Source organism: Achroia grisella, unplaced genomic scaffold, assembly GCF_030625045.1.
Source record: "Achroia grisella isolate CSIRO2021 unplaced genomic scaffold, CSIRO_AGI_Agris_v1 utg1063, whole genome shotgun sequence".
In the NCBI taxonomy this organism is placed as follows: Eukaryota; Metazoa; Arthropoda; class Insecta; order Lepidoptera; family Pyralidae; genus Achroia; species Achroia grisella.
In genome coordinates, this window is record NW_026712567.1 from 823,356 (window position 1) to 848,646 (window position 25,291).

The 25,291-nt window shown below is 31.1% G+C and overlaps 1 protein-coding gene across 2 annotated transcripts in view; it reads left to right on the forward strand.

The window, feature by feature from the left end:
* LOC131841245 (1-phosphatidylinositol 4,5-bisphosphate phosphodiesterase) overlaps positions 1-25,291 on the forward strand; it is an 83,296-nt gene that overhangs the window by 25,966 nt on the left and 32,039 nt on the right. For both annotated transcript variants that reach the window (XM_059189535.1, XM_059189527.1), the window contains exons 2-3: positions 7,258-7,389; positions 11,795-11,908. In XM_059189535.1, the coding sequence (XP_059045518.1) occupies positions 7,333-7,389; positions 11,795-11,908 (171 nt within the window). In that variant the 5' untranslated portion in view covers positions 7,258-7,332. The remainder of the gene's footprint in view (positions 1-7,257; positions 7,390-11,794; positions 11,909-25,291) is intronic.

Below are 25,291 nucleotides of genomic sequence, written 5' to 3' on the forward strand. Positions count from 1 at the left end.
CGGCCGCGGTCGGCGCGGGACACGGAGGCCCCGGGCCACGCTAGGTGCACCGAGTGCCCCTAACACGCGGCGAAGTATATGAATAAGAACGCGCGAACGTAACTGCGCTACGTGCGCGCGCGCGGTGGTTTGCTCGAGGGAGCAGAGAACAGCGAGACGGCGGCGGGACTAGCGAGCACATACGTGCGTTCTAGCGCGTCGGTCAGCGGAATTGTGACAAATCATTAATAGATCCTTTTAGATAATTAGCAAAATAATCTTACTACTGTAACACAGCACCGTATTCACATCGAAAGTAGAAGACGGCAAACATTGCTATCTCGTTTGATCTCATATACCAACAAGTACCATTGATTAGTTTGTCACTTATCTAGCCTCTATAGACTATTTATCTAGGTACATCTCTGCAATATATTTGAGGTCGTCGCTCCATGTGGTGACCTCCGCGTTATTAAATTTCAGGTCTTCGGTAATTAATTTTTCATAGCAAATTTATCAGTAAATAACATTAATACATTTTATTAAGAAGTTGCCTCGGGTCCACGTGGACGACCTCCATAGCTCTCTGTAATCGCATTACTGCCCACCCTCGCAGGTTTCTTAATGCCATTGTACAAATGAGATTTCGCTGCTCTTTGTAATACATAGAGGTGTTTTGGTGTATTCATTTAAAAAAATTGCGTTTATGTAAAAGCCTTACGAAAAGGTGATAACATCTTAGGCTTTGATGTTTTTGTAATATCTGCTCTTTAAAAAGGTATTTGGGAAATAATGTTATTGAAAAGTTATTTACTGGAACAAGTCCTCGTTGATGGCTTTTCTAAGAAATTTCATATTGTTAGGCAAAACGTAACAATATGAGATTTCAATCAAACTGTTATAGAACAAATTTATTTGTTGACATGTTATGGTAATGATGGCGGAATATGCTGAAAGCGTATATATTATTGTTTTTATTCGAGAATTCGACCTCATTAAATGATGAAATGAATGATGATTCTTGGGACGATGTCATTGTTATCTGGATCGTATTGAAAAAAAGTAACATATTTTTACTCTAAATATTCAATCTTAAAATAAGTTAGCTAGTGAAAATATGTTCGTAGGTTGATTGCCCTTTGGGATATCTTTATTTCGCGATATAGTTATATGTCAGTTAGGTTCTGGGAGTATCGTTCGTCGTTTGTCACGAAATGTTTATTCAAGTAATGTATCAAATATTGCTTCAGGGAAAACGTTCTATTAATTAAGAATTGTATTATTATACCCATTGTACTTCAACAATACTATCATCTGAAGTCTGAATAATTAAATTAAGTATATACAAATTAAAATAAAACGTGGGCGGGATCGTGTGATAGTGAATCACTGGGCCATTTTTTTTTATATTATTAAAATAAATGGCTTATAAAATAATTAGATTTTATAGTTGCAAAACTATTGGCTTTTCTTTTTTTCTACTGGTCTTCAGTATTGTTAAATTCTAATTGCCCTCCTTATCATATGTATTTCGAGCTTCTACAAATCTGTATCTACTATATACAATTTTACGATGTTTCTGCAAATTTTAGAATATTTGTATTTTCCAAGTACACATTAATTAAAAATTAAAGTAAATTTCGTCCTAAAAATAGCGATATCGATTTGCAATATTTATAGCTGAGACTATCACATCGACTTTAAAAAGTATCGCATTAAAATCAATTTATCCTTTTGGGAATTATGTTCCCACAGACAAGCGTACAAATATACACATACACAGACACGTTATTCGTATAGTAATTATCGCTCCTCTTTATTCGTCAATAGTTAAAATTACTAATACAAGTACGTTTCTAAAACAACATTTACTGTATAAACAATGGGTCGTTTGTGACAGGATTCTGTGTGTAGACGCCGGGTGAGCAGCCAGAACTTTTCTCACAATGCTTCTATTTTACTGTACAGCGAAGCAATTTCTGAAGGCTTCCGCGCTGCCATTCATTCGAAGTTTTATTTCAGCAACTAGCTTGCTCGACACAAGCTAGGTCTGCTGCCATTTTAAGTATATGAAAGTTATTTCGTAACGGTTGGCGATTAAAATAAAAATGAAAACTTTATTTTGTTTAATTGTAACTTGTTTAGGGCTTTGAACACGTGACAATTAAATGAAAACCCACAGTAGAATTTGAATAAAAAAGTAGAAAAAAAAATATATTTTCCAGCTTCAACAGTGAGATATAGCAGCCATTGTTTTCCACCTGAAAGAATGAGATATTTCAATATAATTACAGGACTTGTAAGCAAGAAGATGTCCCCTTAGTCTTCGGGAATGGCAATGCCTGAAGAGATGAATGGCTTTGCGTGACGACTCGATGTGCGTGTTCATGTCTATAAGCGACGGCTGCCACTTCCCATCAGGAAAGTACATAAAATCAGACAGCGTGTTTCTTTGTCATTCCAGTTAAATAAAAAAAATAAGTATTATGTTTTATACCTTGCGCTGACGTCGGTTAAAAAGCAAAAACAGTTATTATTTACACACCTTTTTGCAGACTTTTATATCAGTAGACTTGAACACGGTGTATGTAATTAATTCGCCGATTACGTAGTAACTGTAATAATTATATCTGTGATATGACGTACTTGTTAAATCACGTGTACATCGCGCCACAATATGACTAGTTTTTGGAAGTGTAATTGTTAATGTTGTTGAAAACCTCAATCTATATAAATAAATAAATAATTTAAGTGTCTGTTTGTAAATTCAAATTTACAGAGATTCATTAAATGTATATGTGAAAGCATATATGGTACTTAAATATAAAAAAAAATAATTTAAAAAATTCTTAGGAATTTTTCGGATTAATACCAGCTGCTGAATTTTACCATCGTCCCATCCACCAGAAAAAGAAATGTCATCCTGATCATCTGGATGCACGGCGTTCTCCACAGTGCGTTTTTCTAGAAACTTTTTGCCAAGCACAACTACATTGTGGAATCTCCTTCCAGCAATGGCATTTCCGAATCGATACGACATTGAAACCTTCAAGAAAAGAGCTTATTCCTTCTTAAAAAGCCGGTAACGTACTTGCGATTCCTTGGTGTTACGGATGCTCATGGGCTGGCATTTGTCTGTCTGTTTATTCTTGCTTGCTTGTCTCTGAAACGGTTGCACCGATTTTGTTGGGTCTTTCACTCACAGATACCTAATGTTCAAAGAAGTAACATAATCTACTTATATTTTAGAAATTTTATTTATTTCTCGCTGGTAACAGCTAGTTTCTTATAATATTGGAATGACAATTAGCATACGTCCCAGCTGATGGTAACTGTCAAACGTCGCCTATATACACATGTAAACAAATAGCACAACATACATGCAATGTCATTTCGGAGGTCTGAGGTGTCGTACCTCCGAACGTTGTAATCTCTCATATCTCTCTTCAGCCTAAACACAAGAAACACAGTAAACCGCTTCGCTACTAAACTTTAAGAGCCAGAGCAAGACGACTTTGTACAAAGCCTAAGCCGTCGGTAATAACAATTATAAAATTATATTTTATTCAGATACGTGTTATTTTGCGAAAGCCCAAATCACTACAATATTGTAGCGGAATTAAACAAAATAATATAAATCTATTAAGTAGTAATTATAAAATATTTTTTAATTGTTCTGTAAGTAAAAATTTTTTTCACCTTTCCAAGATATATTGATAACATACCTACATAAGTTACATATAATAATTCAAAATATATCTACAAGAGATTACAATAAAAATGTGTAGATAGATACTAGGCGCCTCTGATGTCAGTAATCATGTTTTATAGCCACATGAAAGTTTCCGCCACTAGATAGATATACGTTGTATCTATTGTATAAAACATTATATTTAGGGTGAGTGAGTTACTCTATATTTAATATAAAAATGTATAAGTATTATATCTATTTATTCTAAAAATATTTTACTTTTAGATATTAAAAAATTTCTTCTTTATTTTCGCCATATGTCGGCATTATAGACTAAAAAAAGTTACTCTGGGACTAGATGGGCCCGTGTCAAATGTACAGGGTTATTAAAAAAAAATATATATATATAAAAAAGTAACTCGTTTTGTAAGCTTGTTTCGCGCGCTGTACTAATTTTCCTATTGATATTGTTGGTATTCTTCGTATTATTTAAGTTATATGGCATCGAGTTATATTATCACTAGCAATATACATGATACGTCCGCGAAATTTCAACTGTGTACTTAACAATTTGTCAGTTTGTACATCCAATTAACAAAGAATTCTAAGAAGGTATTAGACGAGTTTATACAATTTACTAACTCCGTACTCATGAGTTGCTAAATCCGATCCTGATTATGTTATCAGAATCGGATTTGTTATGTATGTATATACTATACATCAGCTTTTAAGCGGATCTATTAACTACATTATATGATAATACTCTACAATACATAATATATAGTTACTTACATTATTGTTTGGTAACATGGCCGACACTCGGCATATCGGCCTCAGCCTGAGTGGCATTGCGGCTTCCTTAGTCTAGCATAGCATATTGCTTTACTTCCAATGGTCGCGGGTTCGATTCCTTGCACGGTTCAAACAGTTGATTTAAACGTATCTGTCAGTTGTCTAGTACTCGTAACACAAGCTTAGCTTAGGACTAGATGGCGTTGTGTGAATCGCCCAGCGATACAATTATCATAAGAGTCTATAATAGACCTACATGAATAAGGATATTTTGAATTTGAATTATACTTATGCCGTGACAGGTTAGTGTCACAGCGCTCATATTCCGTGTAGGCAATTAGCAACTATAAGATAATATTACATACTATTAGTGACCCTTTCGTTGTAATTGTAGTGCATAATGTATGTACATAGATATAAATGTAGATACTTACTTGTATATATAGTGTAGAAGAAACTTATCTATTGAAACAGTGTTCAGCATTAATGGATATCCCTACTATGACCGAGTTTCTGACCGCAACTTCCCACTCGTTGAGTCCGGAACTTGACCATCAATTGCAATTTAATATAAAATTACTTAAGCTAGTCCTCTTAAAACACGACATATTGCTTCGATGTTCTTTTTAAAACGACATATATCGCAATACTTGGTGTAACACATATAACAATAACATATGATCTATACCTATATCCTTATAAAAACATTATAAGTATATCTTCTAATATTTTTTGTTCCTGAACACATCTATGAAAAGTTCTTTTGAGATAATCTCTCAGGAATATGCTGTTTGATATTTTCATAGATTTTGTTTAGTGTAGTGATTCTAATTTAATTTTTAAGTGTTTTTTAATTATTTTTAGTGATTTTTTTGTATAATTTTATTGTCTATATAATTATAGTACAGTATCCACAGAAAATAAATAACTATGTAGAAAAAAAATTCAATAAAAAGGTTACGCTTTGTTGTATTTTCTCTTTTCTGAATTCTTGTGATATTCCTTCTTGCATTACAATAGATGAATACGTATAATTTCTCAACCTTGGACCATTCCATAACATTTATTTCCATAAAGCTGACGTTTGAATTAACTATTTTAAAGAGAAAAATGTTATAATTTCATTGAATAGAATGTACTTTGGATTTTATTGGAAGTTAAATATTGTTATTATTTCTTTTAACATACCTACATATATTGTTCATAGTTCTTTCTAACTAATGTTTGTTTTTGTCACTCCCACATTGTAATCATCACGCTACTCGTCGTAGTCAGAAAATGTTTGCCACAAATTGGATAGAAAATCTAATGATCATTTACAGTGTAGTTTCAAATGATCGTCCTCTAGCAAACGTTACAGGTTAGGTACAGGTACAATAGAACCATACTAAAGCTTTCCTAAACGAAAGTGGATGTGGTTCTTCATATATCTCTGATGTCAATTTTTACAGCATTCGATAACTGTTTATTATTAGACGAAGTGTATACTTATTCGCTACTTCGCTATTATTATACAAAAAATATATTATTCTTTTTTGTATAATAATAGCGAGGTTAAATTGTACACAACGTTATATTAATCTTGACAATTTATCTTATTTCGTAGGCACGTAATTTAAAGCGTAACGTACGAGGTTACTTACTTAAACATGTACATGTCTCTTAGAAATATGTCACATCAACAGTGATGTGTTGTATTAATATATTTAGCATCATCCTATCTTTATGTCAAGAACGTAGTAAACGAGAGAAATGGATTTTTAACATACTATATCTAACTAGATTACGGAAAACTCGAAACTAAATACTAAAATAATTATTTTGTGTATTAACCATATTTTATTCCATAATAACTACTAGTACTGTTATAATTAATTTCAAATGTATAATAGGATTTATACTTAGGACTTACTTAGTATTTGTTAACCTGCCAATATGTCTTACTGTATCTTAAACAAGAAGTCGATACATTTTATAATAATGAACACTGTTTATGAGTCGCTGTATTAAAACTTACGACTATTATCAATCAGGTGACGTAGAACCAAGAGCAAACTGTTATTAAGTAAAATATATTTACATACCTATCGATACATATTATAATATAAAGTCGCGATAATCTTAAACTACCGAACACCTATCTATGTTTTTTAGGTTTTGTGTCAAATAATTTAAAAAGCCTGCGAAACCATGGCTGGTCCCTAGTGATATATAAAATAACCTTAACACAATAAATATACTGTTGTACTCGTAAGTACGACTACAATAAACTTATATTTCGTTGAATAAATACAACAATTTCCTAGAACATATCATGACGATTAATCAAGAAATCCAAGTTTATTACTTGTAAGTCTAATTTAAGTGGGAACTGTAGCGTCCTTACTCTAAGACCCTGAGTTCAACCTCCATGACCCTTGTCCGGGTCTCTAGATAAGGACAATACTTAATAGGAGGGGACGCGCCCAATCTTAAGCCTAATTGGGTACTGTTAAGATGCGGTAAGAGAAGATTGAATAAACTTTGGGGGCATGGACATTTACAGTACTTTCGCTGAAATAATAGTTGATTAAATTGCTTTTGCGGTTATAAGAATGTTATAACGATGTCGTGAGATGTTTATCGCAACAGTAGGGTCTGTTGCTATTAGTACAGTAGTAATTGTAACTTCGTATATGCATTTTTACTTTACTAATTGATTTGCAGTCGTAAAATTTCAAAATATATTACTCTCTGTTACATGTGTTCCAATTGTGAAAACTATTTTTTTAAATAGGTACTTGTCTTTTTTACAGATTGAGTGAAGAATGGCTACCTTGTGAGAAAAGGCGGAAAAGGTTTGCGGTGCAGACTAATATCTACTCTACAAGATGACGAAGAAATTTGAATTCAACTGGCAAATTCCCGTTCCAGAACCATTGTTGCAGGTACGTCTAGTTTCTTTATACTTTGTAATAAATTTATATCTTTCATTAAAGCTATTTTAAAATTCGGTAAGGTTTTAAATATAAAAATATATATTTTTTATACAAATTAAGTTAATTAAATACAGATTCAAACTTCCGTGTTATTTCAGTATTAATATGTGGGATAATCAGTTATTATATAAACACAGATAGACTGAGAAAGCATAACTAGCTTTCCAATTTAATCATAGAATAATTTAGATTAAATTATATTTTAAACGATCCCACGTTCTATCTTCATTGATGTATCTCTTGAAAACATTCTTGCCGTTAGGATTCGATTATATTCTAGAAATGCAAATTGCTCCTTCTTAATTGCTTCGGCTTATGAGATTCTAGGCTGCTGTGATGGCGGAAATATAATTTTACGGAACGGTGCCCTAATCTTTTCACTCCAGTCTATAAATGCTAATATCTGAAAATGACAGCCCGTTTATTGTTTTAAGTGCTGAATTAATATTGATGAGTCGATATACTGAGGAAGTTACAAGGTTGTTTATATACAAGTGCTCATATTATGTACTGTATCGGTTATCAGTATATTACCGGCGATATGAGACAGATATCTCTATTTATTGTGAATTAATTAATAGATTACATTTTTTTAAATTATTCTTGAGTTTACAGTACAAGCAACAAATTAAATATTTCCACTTTGTAATATTCTTTATAGTCTTCTACAAAATTGTATATAAATCTTGTAACCAAAAGAAATAGTGAAAGAAAATAATGGGCACACCAATAACATTTTTTTATATACAAGTAAATTCATTCTATAGTCAGTAAATGTATCATAATTAAACTGTATATGTACATGTTAGTAAATACTTTGAATAGTAAATTAGTTCTACAATTAGTAAATTACCATAGTTCTAGTGAATATACTAAAATCCCACGGGCGCATGTTCGATTCACACATAACAAGCTGTATTTATTTATATACATAACGAGCGGCTCATTCATTAAACTTAAAAATGGCTATATCAATGTCTAGGAAATTGTTTTAGAAGTACGTCGTAAATCAAAGTGGAATGTAAATGTTTACGAAAGCACCATTTTACGCCCGCCCAGAAGGGCGTGCCACGCGGGCCCCACTGTTAGCGAGCTTACGGCACCAGCATCATATCTTCTTTCAAACTGTTAATACAATGCAACAAAGAGGGGTTTTTATGAATGATAATGAATGGTGCATCCATCTGCGCTAACGCGGCATGTCACTAGTAGAGGATAAAGAAGTATTTTTCTTCATCAAGTAGATTGCATCTAAATAGTAAAATGTTGTCTAAATATCATTTCAATCCATTTTGCTGTTTTGTTCATATTGCTTTTCATCTTAGAAACAGTTTCTTATTTCTATACACATATTTTCCCATTAGATATTAAAATATCTTGGTCATATCTTTACGTGCTCGCGGATATTTAGTCAAAGCGGAACATGGAAAGATGGGACGCTGCACACGAGTAAACACACCAGTGTTGCCTTAAAGCTCTCCTTTGGATTTCACTTGTTTTTAATGACTTGTTACTACTTGTCTCTTCTGATTGAGTGATAAATTAGTCCCCATTTACCTATTTCCCATCGAGAAAGCTAACACCTATTTTATAGGAATACATTGTTCTGTATCTATACACACTGCAATGATGGGAGATTTAGTATTATGTTTCATACTATTTATATTTGTAATAATAATTAAATTATAAAAAGGAGAATAATATTCAAATATATAATTAAATATAACAGACTAACGATCTTCATATTTAAAATATTACTAAAGTAAATTGAAACGTTAAAATAACGATTAGGAGCTCAGTAATTTATATTCTGTTCAAATAAACTCGCAGGTATAGCAACTAAATTAAGAACAGGTCCTAAATTTTAACCACCACTTTAGGGAATGAGAATATTGACCGCTGACCGCGTTACCCTTCTGAATAGCTCTATCCTAATTTTAATGTACACAGAATCCTGACCGTTTTATTTTTAAAATATGTTTTATAAAAAAACACAGCTCTGTTCCTCAAATGTACCTAATACCAAGTTACGCAATTTATTTGTGCACGTAATTTTTTTATATCTCTTCCTACCTTTCAGTTCGGTTAGCTTCTTCAGGAAAACTACTGTCAAGGATCTCGTCTGGTACATTTTTTAATCATTCAATCTATAAATACACCAAGATTTTTGCAACAATTTGCATTTTTCTATTAGATAGTCTGTTGGCTGATAGCCAGTGAAGACAACTATCGATCAAAGACATCAGAGCACCGCGTGACAACCACACTGTTCATTTTTTTATCTATTGAAAAGCTAATGTCCCACTGAACACGCTCCAATATCAACAACATATCTGACTGATGAAGGGAGGGAATTATTAGTAATAGGTACCATTAGGTCCATTGCTGACAATTTTGAACATTGATTACCGAAAATTTAAAAAGTATTCTAATTGCTATGGACATTGTGGGATGGGTTAACTAACATAACTTCTTGCTCATACTAACATTCTTCACTGGTGCTCCGCCAGCGTATACTATTAGGGCAGATGGCATTACGGGTACTATGTCATAATGATCCTACAAAAAACCGTCTCAGTTCGTATCTATGCACTTTTTAAAATTGCTCCCCAACGGAAATCCTCCGTATCTCGTAGCCAGGCTGTATTTCCTGGTTTTAGAGTTGAAGAGATCATATATCTTTAGTAGTATTTTCATGAAAAGACTATATTTTGTAATTAAAACTGTGGTCTTTAGAGCTTTGCAGCCGTATTTATTGATTTCGTTTTTATTTTTTATTTGAAACAACATAATAAAATGATTAATGTATAAATTAAGGGAAGCTGTCCATCACATACTAGTGCTACTAGTTCTAATGAGCTACAAAAGCAATAAATATCACTGGGCCACATTAAACTATAAACATAGGAGATACCCCTAGGCAATGTAGATATCGAACCTCCCTAACATTATGTAGGTAGGATTCTGTTTGAGTTCTATGAAAAGCAACCTAAATCTTTAAATTAAAATTAAAATACATAATGTATTTTTTAAGCTTATATATTAATAAAATCTTTTCTTTTTTACAATATTTATATACCCCAAAAAACTAAGAGTACATTGGGTTTGCAGGTTGTTCAAATCGAAACATGAATACTGCATCAACAGAAATGTAGCACACTGAGGTCTGCAAAACGCTACTCTCCTAATAAATGATCCTAAAGCCAAGTAAATATTCATTGGATTGATGTTTCTAAACTCGACAGCCGACACTCAATCCAACAACTATACAGTATTTATAAACCGTCTATAAAAGATAGTGGTTTTTTATAGATCCCTTCTGACTTCATAAAATTGAAAAAGAAGCGAGATATTGCTACGACCTTGGTCATACATCAAACGTTCGGGAGCCGATTTAGTGTAAGCGTATAGGTGAGCTACATTTATTTCATATCTAGGTATAGGTGTGAGAATCTGAGTGATATAGTAGCAGTTAAATTGTAATAGGTACGTTCTGAACAGTACAGACACCTCAACGAGAGGCAAGTTTAATCACTCCTCTCAATCCTTATGTTGTCTGAACGAGATGGTAGAGAGGGAAATAGATGGGTGGCCGCCCATTGTTACTTCGCTATCTTTAGTATATACATACCTACATGTGTTTTTTCTTTATTATACATTTTTGGCGACCGATTGCTTTAACTTTCTATTACTATCATTTCGGAAGTTCGAAGTATGAACACTTCTTTTTAATAATGTCTTTTTTTATATAATTTGTTGTTTTACCGTCGTTTACTTTCAAACTTTTCAACTTGTCGTTTAATGTACAAAACTAATAAATACAGTATTATATTAATAAACTTTGGGTCAACAACGATAAAAAACGTTCTCTTTTAAGTAACTGTGTTTTCTGTGAGACGAGAATGAAAATGGAATACCTAAAGAGTTTTTATTTTATTTAATTTGCATTGCACAAGTTGCAGTTCAGGTTACTGAATTGAGCACAGTTTCAGTCCGGGTTCAGAATTCCACAAAGTAACGTGTCAACCAATAAAGGCGAATATACCTATATTTATTTTATCTTTTTCAAAAGCAAAATCCCAACCTCATTCTAACAGTAAACAAGGAATTTACTCTATCCAATATTAAAATGTAAATAAATAAGAGTTACGTCTTCGCATTTATAAAGAAATAAAATATTATGATTGATAAAAAAATATTACACGTAGGTACCGCAATATCAGAAATATTGATGAGTAGATTACCAGTGACGTATCGATTAATACGACAAATTATAAATTATTTGGTAACTAACATACTTCGTACTGAAACTTATAACTTTATATATATTAATATATAACTTATTTTATTATAGGGAGCTGTGTTTGACAGATGGACTGAAGAGAAAGATAACACCGAATTGGAGCAGAATTGTTTGTTCAAAGTAGACGAGTATGGATTTTTCATCTACTGGAAAAGCGAAGGCCGGGTAAGTGACTGTAACATTTATTTATATTATTACTAAAATATTTGAATGGAATGACAAAATTTATTTCATTTTGGACATCATGTTTGTTGAGTGACCTAGTGACCAATCTGTTTCTTTACTTAGCTCAGCTAAAATAGTCTAGGACAATGGAGCAAAGTGAAAGGAAGTCAATTTTATTTTGCGTAAAAACATAGGTGACGAATGAGAAGTATGTATAATGGCCCATTTTGCCTAATTAGGCAAGCTAAATAGTATTTTTCATTATTTTGTGGCATCTTGAAAAATAAATATATCTTTATGATTTTAAAAAGATGTTTTACACATTACGGGATTATTTTGGTAGCTGTTACTATTGTATATTGTATTAACATATTTTTACAATTGTTTATTTTGTAACCGTTTGTAGTATGCGCCAAATAAATGTTTTTCTTTCTGCTTCTCTGAAACAAACAACTGTGAAAAAATTTAAAACAGTAAACTTATACACTTTCGATCGTCTTCGATACATTTTCACAAAGTTATCTTAAAATTATTTTGTTACATTTTTGGTATGCTTCCGAATGGTCGATTATTGCATAGTTTTATGATAAATGTAATAAAGACACTGAATAGCAGTTTCGTCAGTAGAACAAAATTATAATAGTTATTTCCGGTTTATAATTAAGTAATTGACAATGTCAAACAGTCAGTCAAATCGAAGTCGATTTAATCAAATTCGTATTTTTATCGCTTATGATATTCTTCACTAATTATTTATTATGCTGTACTAATAATTATTATGAAAGACATATATGTAGTACAACAACACTTTTACACAGAAAAAGTGTTGTTGTATTACATTTATGATTATTAATGATTAATTATTTCGCGGAATAAATAGTTATTCTTGGACGTAGTCGATAGTATTGGCTAGAAATATATATCAGAATTATTTTTATTTTTTTACCTAAATAAGGTTACTACAATACGTGAAGATAGTAGATACTAGGTATCTATAAAAAAGACATAAAAAATTTTAGGCTCGCTATGAAAATATTAGATACAAAATTCGAGGTTTATGCTCTACACAGAAATTTCATTAACCCTAATGAATATTTCTCATAACTTTAAAGGATACCTACCTACCACACTAGCTACAGTCCCCGTATATAAAATATTCCAGAAGATCAAACATTTTCTACTTTGTATTAAAGTCTGTGAATTCAGAATTCACATTTCGTTCACATAGTTCTCTTTTATCTTTCCATTTCTTTGGGTAAGTAGGTAACAAATGCGGGCTTAATTAAATTATTTATGCTGCAGTATATATTTCAGTACAATTCTGAAATATTCGTGTGTAATATAAAAAAATACAGGATAAAGAGAGCGTCGAGAACCATATACTAATATGGTTTAGTACTATAAAGTGTACTACTTAAGAAGAAACTATGCCTTGACCCCAAATGTGTGAGTTCATATTTGGGTGATACGACGCGTCTTTGTCTACATTTGATAATACCTCTGACTACCATGACTAACATCTGGGATACCGGTCGAGAAGATATTAAGTACCTGAAATAGATATTTAAATATAAACATAAACATTTCTCGTCCAATATTCAGGAGTACAAGTGCTGTTTAATGCAATTTCCATTTAGAGGTACATACACTGCATTAAAAGTCTATAGCCTGTTTTATTTCCCAGGGGTTATTAGCATAGTTATGCAAGTTGAGTTTACGTTAATACGTGTATATTATTTAACTTTGGGGTATATTAAATGAAAATAGGTATTAAACCACATATATGTTTTCGTATGATTGTACTTCATTAATCCTAAACTGATTTTGATGGTTGTTTGGTTTTTTTTTTAAAATAGTAGTTTTAGGAAGATTTTGTAAACCTGTGTTTACCGACTTCAAATGCAAAGGATACTAGACTGTGCTTCGATTACAGGGTGAGAAAAGGCAGTGTCACAGGAAAAGAGGCATGACATCTTTGCCCTTCAGAGTGGCAATACATGAGTGGTTAGTATCACGGACGACACATAATAACGTGATATCCGCTCATGTACATACAATTGTACATAAGGAAGCCCGTTAGCTTCTTTGCCATTTTTTCTTTTTACAATATTTTATAGTATATGTCATACTATAAAATATTGTAAAAAGATAAAATACAAAAAAAGAAACGTTAGGAATAAAGCCTAATTCATCTCGTATTACAGCATTATAATAGTAGCCTAGTTCTATAATAATAAAATGCGACGTACCTAGGTGTATGTATACAATATTTAGAATACCTCAAGAAAAGATGTTGAGTCACTGCCTCGGCTATAATGTAATAACATAAGTGCACTAAAAATAGCGCCAGTGCAACTTACCAGTAATGAGTCAGTCAGTCAGTCAGGTGTTTCAGTTCCCGCCACGATAAAGATACAAAATGGCCCGTTAAAGCTAATTTTATTCACACAATCAGGCCATTTGTACGAGTGTGTATGTCTGTTAAATGCAATAATACTTTGTGTGGTGGCGATGAACTCGATCAGTGTGATTGGATTCATTCAAATCATTTGCTTACTATACTGACGAATATTATAAATGTCGAAGTATATCTTTTGTTATACTTATCATAGTTTTTAACAATTATTATGATTTTTTATATAGTTAAATATATAAAATCATGTGACTAAATAAACTAAATGTGGCCTCATTTGAAACAAACAGAGATAGACAAGCAAACTTTCGCATTTTTAATATTGGTATCGATTGGTGTGCGCGACGCACCTTTTACATTTTTGATTTATTTGTTTTTGGTTGTCATTCTACGTTATATTGTCTGTACCTACTGAAGCGACCAAAATTTCTTGGCAAACAGTACATTAACGGTTATGGTTATCATCAGGAGGGTCATCATGTTTTTCATCACCGTTATCATACTGTTCCCGTTACTTATATTGATATCAAAAAAAGAAAAAAAGCAATCTCACAACTACAAATAACAGCAATATGAGAATCAAGTGACATAAAAAGTACAATTAAATCAAAAACCTTCACATATCTGATGTCGGTTGAAAATCCGGCACATAAATGACAGGATTGAAATTAAATTACGTTGGCCTATCGTGCTTCACTGGGTTTAATATGATATATCATTTATTGGCTCTGAATCTGCGGTGACTATAATATTATCTGTGTTGATGACGTTGTGATATATGAAGAACTAGTGAATAATCTTAGAGCCCACGCACTCAGAGAGCGGTCAGGAGTTCCGAGTTCCGAGTTCGGCGTTTATTAGAATGTACCGAGTCTATAACAACAACGCACACAGCGGGCAGTCTGACCGCGGCGATCAAAGCGGAACTTCGCGTTCCAAGAGTTCTTTTCCCACTAAGACAGGGAACGCCGGAACGCCGCGATGTCTGAGTTTGGAAACACGAAAAAGTTGATTGGATTGGTTAGGGAAAGGAGTTTATTATACGATTTAAGTAATATGTAAGTAATGTTCTTTTCGCGTTGTGTTAATTGAGAGCACCTTTTCTTTTTGAAGCTGCTAAGCTCCACAAGAGCATTTATTCTTCATCGGATAACGAACTTTCTAGTGACATGTTGCATATGCAAAGACCCAAATGAAACTAGAACGCGAGAATTTGCACGCCGCTTGTGTGCGTTGGAACTCTTGGGTGGTCAACGGACACTAAAACGCAGAACTCTGACCGCTCTCTGCGTGCGTGGGCTCTTAATATTACCTTTGCGTATCTGACAAAGGGCGTATCTTTGCGCGAATTCTCTTCTTCTCCTGTAGTTCTTTTCATTCGACAATATTACCAAATTCGTCCAGTAATAGCAGTGTCTTATCTCCCGTATAAAATAGGACCAGACATTTAAATACTAATAATGATGGATGATAATAGTACAATTCTCATAAGGCCATCTAGTCCCAAGCTAAGCAAAACTTGTCTTATGTGTACTAGACTTACTTGACTTGACTAAATTGTCAGATGTGCGGCATTACGCATGCCGTGGCAACCAGTAATTAAGTCAACACTATATACCTAACTCTTTGCAAGTTATAATAATCGTAACCTCATGGTGTATGTCTTGTTGGTTGCTCAAATAAATAAATAAACATAGATATACGTATACATTTATAGGCACTATTTATTAACGATATTCAAACAACAAAAATAAATAAAACATTTATACGGGATAAGGTGGTATTATTATTATTTAATAATTTAATTAACAATAGTAGATGTGCTAATTAATAATAATTTGTTTTTCCAATAAATAATATTTTTCTCCTATTTCTTTCGCCCATGTGTTGACCAATATATAACAATATGTTCTGTTAAAATTATAATTTAATTCCTCCAGCCGTTTTAACGTAAAACCTTATCACACAAACATAAACAGACAGTTTACGACGATTTTATTATATGTAAAAATAAAGAAAATGATAAAAGGGCAAAATCTATTCGTAAATATGATTCAATCGTAAACGTACCCTTGAGGCGGCATCAGTCGAAATAGCCATTAGGATTCGATTAGGGTCAGATAGGAAGATAAATGGGGAGAATTCTATATATCAAGTTAAAGTAAGGCAGAACTTAAATACGTTGGGAGGCTTATTTTAAAGGAACTAAACTTTAATAGGTCATAAACTTGAATGTATCTATAAAAATAAATGAAATTGAAGTGTCTGTTTTCAAATTAACAGCTTGTCACTAAATGCATATGGAAGTATAAACGGTACTTAAAAGACACCAAAAACGTCATCCGTTTGTTCCTCCTAATCTCTAAAATGACTAGACCGATTTTAAAGAGACTTTCACTGGTAAATAGCTAATATTCACGTTAACGTAGTCTACTTTTATTTTACAAGAAAATAATGGAAAATTCTAAAATAGTTTTTATTTTTATAAAATCCAAATCAAAAAAATACATAATATTCAATCTATAATAGTTCCATTTCGTTTTAGTAATATTGTAATTTTATCTTATCTCTAGTAATATTATGTTATGGCCATAAATGAGTTTGTAGTATAGGAAAAACTTGTACGATGAATACAACAATAGATAGGTACAAAATTTACAGACTCAGTTTGTGGGTTTCGGTAGATAATAGCTGCAGGCGACTCATGTAAAATAGTCCACAACATATATTACTATATTTATAATCGAGGCAATAATGACAAACTACAACATATCGCATTTACTACATACTAAAGTTGTATGACTATAGTATGTAGTAAATGCAATATGTTGTAGTAGATACTACATACAATATATACAATACTTTACATAGTATTGTATATTTTATATAGTATTGTAATTAGCTATAAAATATTCTAAATTTATATTTGTTTCTTTTTATAGAGTTCCGTTCGCGTACTATTTTGATTTTACTTCATCTCTTGACACACTGCAATAAATCTCCGTTCTACGAATATTTACTTTAATTTTATTACCTATATGAATACTCGAAATCATCCAAATTTAGAACATACAATATTTATGTCCCTTTAATGGAACATCCACGTGATAGGCAATTATATTTTATATTTAACAATACATAGATATAATACCGATCTCGAGTCACGAGATGTACATAAAATAATACATGTATTATTCTATTCTATTAGATAAAATGAATATATAGTTTGTTTATTATAAATACTGTTAAAAATAATGAGGTACCTAAAACAAAGAAATAAACTTAAACTTATCCACATAAACAGAACTTAGGAAAACAATTACTTTTAATGAATCCATAACGAAATCTGTATATTACGGTTCGTAAGATATTAAGCTATCTGGTAAGTGAAACTTAGAAAATTTAATTTATATAAATAATTTACGAATATAGAATAAAGAAACATGGGAATTAGATAGAATTTCTTCAACTACAGAGCTTAAATGTTAACTAATAACAATAGGTAGGTACTTACATACCTATACATATTTTTGTATGTTTAAATATATTCAATACTTATAATGAAGAAACTTCGTTTTTGTACAATAAGAAATACAGTGTTCAAACGAAAATACGTGGGATTCATTATAACTGACAGGCCTTGTCAATTCAAATCTCGAAAGGTAGACTTGTCCATCGCAATAAGATATTTATTATGGTAACTTGAATGGTCCACCTAAAAGCGTCGCTATTTTGAGATGGGATAAGCAAAGTGGGCACTACTAAGGGCCTTTGGGGCGCAAAGGGAAGCGTAATTAGAAAAGCTCTTTTAAAGTTATGGAGATATAGATAAAAAAAATAAATATTTATATATTTTTTTTCTATCTGCGATCAGCCTTTCCAGCTATAATCAAATTTTTTGATGTTATTGGCATTTTGAGATGAGGCACCTATATAAACAGAAAAATGTATACCTAAAAATTATCAATTTAATTTTTTTTTAAATTGAAAGCGTGTGAATCCATCAATTGATATTAGCGTTCAAAACATGTGTTTTCTTAGTATTTATAGAAAGGGTATAACAATAATAAAAATAATGAGTATTCGAATAAACTTAATATAAGTAATTTTATAATAATACTGCCCACTTCGTAATTCTTGTTGTCGTAAAAGGTTACAGAAAAACGGACAAGTATTTTAAAACTGGGATTTTTAAGTTTTGTTATAATCAATAACCGAGAGGAAAATACCTTTTACTATCTCATTCTGATGGATACACTATGGTCATTATTTTGTAACACTCAGCCAGTTCATTTGTCATTTCAATCGTATGAAACAATATAATTATTTTTGTCAAAATCTATTAAATTATATATGTAATTTTATCCGAAGAGACCTGATTATTATTTAATATTCTTGCTGTTTCTGTTTTCTCACTGGATGGACCCCCTGGAGTTTCTTACTACCTCCCTGCATCCACCTACTCTTAAATATTATGCGTGTACAAACGTGAAAGAGAATTGTCTGAAATGAAAATTGTTTGTGTTAGATATGAAGGGAATGTTCAGATAAATGAACAATATTACATTGTATGGAATGCTTTTATGTGAAATGTAAAGTACCTATGTAATCCTAAATTATACAACCAGCCCATCGACTCTAAAAACTAATTTCGATAAAACTTCATTGCACTGCGCCCCTACTCACCTTTTTATAGTCTTGAATTTAATTTCTACCAACGTATTAATTCCTTGTTTAATGGTTACTGTATAACTTAACCTCCTGTAATACTGTTACCTCTATATTATAATTATGTTGTCTGTCCATTTATATTTGATGTACATATTAATTTATGTAATTGTTATATCTTTCTGTGAGAGGAACAAAAAAGTGTTTTCATTCATTCATTAACTAACGTGAAATAACTAATTGACGTAGTTGTCGATTTATTCGGTTTAGTCTCGATTACATTACAATTTATATTTATATCTTAATAAATAAACAAGTTGCATTGAATTTAAATTTATATTGATTAGACGTTATGTGAGTTTATAACCCACTTATACATATATTTTCACAATTGAATTCAGTTATGATAAAATTATAAGCAGTACTACTCTTTTTAATTTTCGGTAAAATCTCGAGAAAATTTTAACGTTAAATTTCCTTAACATGAGAATACCTCTAGCTTATTTATACACCTTAAATTAATAAGCTACAGGTATTCCCGTGTGATGGGAATTTAACGTTAAAATTTTGTGAATAACCGACTAAGTATATATAAAGCTAAAACAAACATTGAATATCTCTTTGAAAATATTAAAGATAAACAATGTTTTCCTTTATATGAATACAAATTTAGCTATGATATACATATTGTCTACAATTTGCACGTATATCATACATAGAACCTATTTATATACAATATTACAAATAAGTAAATAATGGACTAAAAATTAGTTTCTTTCCCATCCATTCATTCTTACGCGCTGATAATTTAAATAGTGTATTTTTTACCTTTTTATAGCTAACCGGCGGAAAGGATCGTAATAAAATTTAAAATAATAGAAAACACTATCACAAAAAATATATATAACATTTTGACGTATCGGTGGTATAACGGTTTAGCAAACTGCCTTACTTCCGATGGTCGTGGGTTGGATTCCTCGCACAGCACAAACATTAGTATTCAGTAGTATGATTGTTTGTATCGGTCTAGACGTTTTCTATGTCTAATATGTATCTATTTACGAAAATAATATATATATATATATATATATATATATCTGTATCAGTTATCTAGTACACATAATACAAGTTTTAGCTAGCTTAACTTGGGTCTAGATGGCGCTTTGTTAATTGCCCTAAGATTATTATTATTAGTATAATATATAATATAACATATAAAAATAACAGACAATGTTATTTTAATATAACTTACCTGGAATAAATTCACAGAACACCGGAACGATGTCAAGGTTTCCAATTTAAGTGACCTACTGCTGGAATGCACTTGCGAAGGGCGGGGTCAATGTGTTATTTTGTGAAGAAATGTGTATTAAATAGCCTTTTATAATTTATTAATCCACGGATCATTTATATCACTGCCAACCGGAAATGTTATGTGGATGTTGCAGTGTGCCATAGTCTAATGTTATGAGTTCTAAATACCACAATCTTGTGAAAAAATTCGTTTTCGGCTCCTATACTTCAAAAGTAAAACAATATTAACTTAAAAATATTCCAATCTTATTAATAAGTAACTTCAAATAAAGCCCAAATTGTTGCATTAGTAGTAGTCAGGCAGAGTGATAAAATTTTCTTCATCTTTTTTTGTAATTCTTGTTTTACGAACCATATCAATCATAGCCTCTAATTTTCCACGGCCATTAACAAAGCCGTCAAGCACCCTTTCGGCGGTACTACATTCCTTCTCCCAGACTCTTGGGTACTCGACCTTGCACATTCTTTGCAGTAATGAGCTATCTTCACGTTGAACTTTCTGGTACTTAACTTAAAGTGCTTTTTCCATTGAGCATGAACAAGCTTTGTGGATTGTGCGATGCCTTCACAAAAATTTCTCTATTTTTTAGTTGAAATAATGTAAAAGATGCCCTTTACAATTGTTTTAGAAGTGAGAATGAAATTCAGATTATTTGGCCGTCGTCCAGACCTTGTCCATCCATCATCATAAATGTTCGTTAATACTACCTTTCAAACAACTTGCGTTGACTTCAATTGAGTATTTTTTGAAACAAACAAAAATAAAATATCGCTTGAACATTTCTGTTTCATTATTTCTGGTTACATCAATCAAATCCACGTTATAAACCGCTTAGATGAATTAAAACTGATGCAAAATCATCTGCAAAATTAGTAACTACTATATTATTGTATTACTCTGTACTTCGTGCAGTGCTTATTTAAATATCAGGATATCTTGACTAAAAGAATAAGCACAGTATATTTTTTTTTATTATATATATAGATCGACTATAGGTACGTAGAGTCTATGAATGTACTAAATTTAACTAGTCAAAAGGATTTGCTTAAAACCACAATGAGTGGTCTACGAATGCAAGAAGTTTAGCTCTTATCCTTACTATCCTTACTAAAAAGTAACTCTGTCTGTCTGTCTGTCTGTCTGTCTGTCTGTCTCTCTCGCTTTAAACACTGAACCGATTTAAATATTAGGACATAGGCTACTTTTTAATTGTGTTCAAAATGGAAATACAAGGTTATCGTCATCTTTTCATTTCATATATAACATGCGTTTCATTCGCCATCTTTTCATTTCACTAGCTAACAACCAATCAACACACGTTTGCGCCAATAAGGTATCCATCACAGAGAACAAAACCACAGATAACATAATGTAAAACGAAACATCTTGCACAAAGATGACGTTGACGTTTAGTGAAAATAGTTTTTTGACACTTTTTTATGATAAAATCGTATATCGTGTGTATGTGAATTGGCCGATTGACAAATTTGGCGATTTTTTTTATTAATTTGTTTTTGGATACAGTTTAGTCTTAAAGTTTTACAATATAAATTACAAAAATTAAAGTCAATGTCCAATGTTGAATAATAATAAATGACAAACTTAAAAAAAAAACTTAATAACAATCACAATTTCTTCACATTTTATTATTTACATTTTTTAAAGAATGTTGTGGTGTCTACGAAATTAAATTATTTACCAATTTTTGTAGGTTATACAGAAATAATGTGTGGGTGTTTATTTAAAAAGCATTAACACAAAATTAATAAAGTATAGGTATTAATATATATATAATAATTTTCTTATTTTTCATAAACTAAAAATAGTCTTTTTTATAAAATAAATGACCTTTTCATCATATATTTGAACTATTTAAATTATTTACTGATTTAAGAAACAAAAAGATTAATACTGTAAAATTATTAACGGAAACAATAAAAATATATTTTTGTGCGACAAAAACTAATATTATAAATGTGAAAGTAGCTCTGTCTGTCTGTTTCGCTTTCACGCCAAAACTACTGAACCGATTTGAATGAAATTTGGTATACAGATAGTCTAGAACGGACCTGAGAACGGACATAGGCTACTTTTTAATGCGAAAAAAGGGTTGTAAGGGGTTAAAAGGGGGGATGAAAGATTGTATGGAAGAATCGTCATTTTTGAAACTTATTTTTGAGACTGTTGATTAAATATAAATAAAAATGACATTCAATGTTTGTAAAAAATTTATAAAATAAAATAGGGGATGCAAGTTTTTATGTAAATTCGTCATTTTTGAAGCTAGAAGTTAAACTTATCTGTTGATTAAATAGAAATCATATGACATTCATTGTTTGTAAAAAAATACCCTTAAGGGGGTAAAATAAAATAGGGGATACAAGTTTTTATGTTCATTTTTAAGCTCTTGAATTTTATTGTTGAGACTGTTGATTAAATATAAATACATCTCTCAGCCATATAAAATAGGGGATGCAAGTTTTTATGTAAACACGTCATTTTTGAACAGCTTGAATCTTATTGTTGAGACTGTTGATTAAATATAAATACATCATTCATTGTTTGTAAAAAAAATACCCTAAGGGGGTAAAATAAAATAGGGGATACAAGTTTTTATGTAAAATCGTCATTTTTGAAGCTAGAAGCTTGAAACTTATTTTTGAGGCTGTTGATTAAATATAAATACATATGACATTTAAAAAAAATACCCTTAAGGGGGTAAAATAAAATAGGGAATGCAAGTTTTTATGTAAAATCGTCATTTTTCTTGAAATTTATTTTTGAAGCTGTTGATTAAATATAAATAAATATGACATTCAATGTTTGTAAAAAATTACCCTTAAAGGGGTAAAGTAAAATAGGGGATAGTTTTTAGTAAATTCGTCATTTTTGAAACTAGAACGACGAAACTATTTTCATTGGTTCATATGTTATAACTGTGAAACACTCTGTTTATCTTTCTGTCAGTCTTACGCTCCAAAACAAAATAAAAATTTAAATGAAATGTTAGTTCACACCCGGACAAAGAATATTACTTTTGAATGTGAAAAAAGGATTGTAAGGGGGTTGCAATGGTACGCTGTATGGAAGAATCGTCATTTTTTAAAACTAGAAGTTTGAGACTCATTTTTAGGCTGTTGTTTAAATATCAATAAATATGACATTCAAGTAAAATTTTTACTCTATACAATAAAATAGAGAATGAAAGTTATTTGGAAATTTGCTGTTTGTGTGTTGAAGCTAGAACGATTAAACTTTTTTCTTTGTCTTAGGGTTAGTTTATTAAATACCTTACTGATATTATAAATGTGAAAGTAACTTTGTCTGTTTGTCTCGCTTACACGCCAAAATACTGAACCGATTTAAATTGAAATTTGAAACAGACATAGATAGACTTGAGAAAGGACATAGGTTACTTTTTAATGTCAAAAAGGGTTGCAAGAGGATTGAAAGGTTAGATCCAAGGTTATATAGATGTATCGTCATGTTTAAAGCTAGAAGCTTGAAATTTATTTTTTAGCCTATTGATTAAATATTTATTTTTACTTTTTATCATTTTTGAAGCTAAAAATGTATGAAATGATGTATGAAACGATGAAACTTATTTATTTGACTTATATTGTGTTAATTGAGTTAAATAATTATTTACGCGGACGAAGTCGCGGGTACAGCTAGTATATATAATAAAATCTAAATAGGAATCTTGACTTAGAAGTAAACAACGCAACGTATCTTAGAAGTAATGTTATGTCATCATCTGCTTCTTCCTTATGCCATTTATTTGGGGTCGGCGTTCATCTCTGTTCGCATCCCGTTATTTAATCCCTCTCTCACCATATTATCTTTCACACAGTCCATCCATCTCTTTTTCGGTCTTCCTCTACCCTTATAGACCCAACCACATTCATATGTAACACCGTCCTTAGGATATGATCTTCATTCCTACGTAATGTTATGTGAGATTTAAAATGTTACATTGGATATAGTACTATATTATAATTATGTTGAAGTAAGTAAATCTACATTTATGTTTTCAGTGCTAGATTAACGAAATTTGAATCTAAGAAAAAACATGATATTTTGAAATTGTAAGTGAACTACGGAATTTAGTAAGGTTTTCACAAAAAATCTAAGATTAATTAGTGACTAAGCAGTAAGGTACGGTATATTTTCTGGAAGAAACCACAAAATAGTTAATTAATACTTCTTAAACTAACCATTTAATGTTGCAGTCGCGGTTATGAATATATTAATTAAAATAAAAAGGTATCTAAGTTTTACCAAATGCTTAAATGCTTAATTTAATAAATCTATTAAATGCTCGTTAAATAGCATCAACTCACAAAAATATATCTGATTGTTACAAGAACATTATACCCGTATCATTATTTATATTATTAATCGGGTCTTAACAGAAACTAATTTTATGACAAATAAATCTATTTACCTCTCTCGACGTTTCGACTAATAATACACCTAGTATAATAATATAAAAAAAGTATATCAAACACGAAAGTTTAAAAATAACCCCTATCATACTGTTTAATTAAACCTTCAATTACAAAAGTATTTAAAAAAAGAAACTAGAACTGTTTACTGTTAGTTAAAAATAACAAAGAGGGTTTAATATACTAATTTGACACTTGTGTTTACATCATGAAACTAAAGAATTCCTTAAATAAAATTATGTAAATTAACTAATACATTGAAATAGAAAAGATGTAGTTAACATAATCATAATTACAGTCAGTACAGGAATTAGCTAATCTCAATATTGATCCAGATAGTCAAATTAGACTATCTAATCTACCCCATTGCAATACAATACTAACATTTAACGTAGTGACGTAAGCAACTGTTTGAAAATTGATAAAACACTTTTACCATAGAATGTACAAAGCTATGACGACATACTCATGACATAGGTAATATTTACACGGGCTTGACCGTTAAATTATGCACATAAATGTAAATTAACTACATGTTT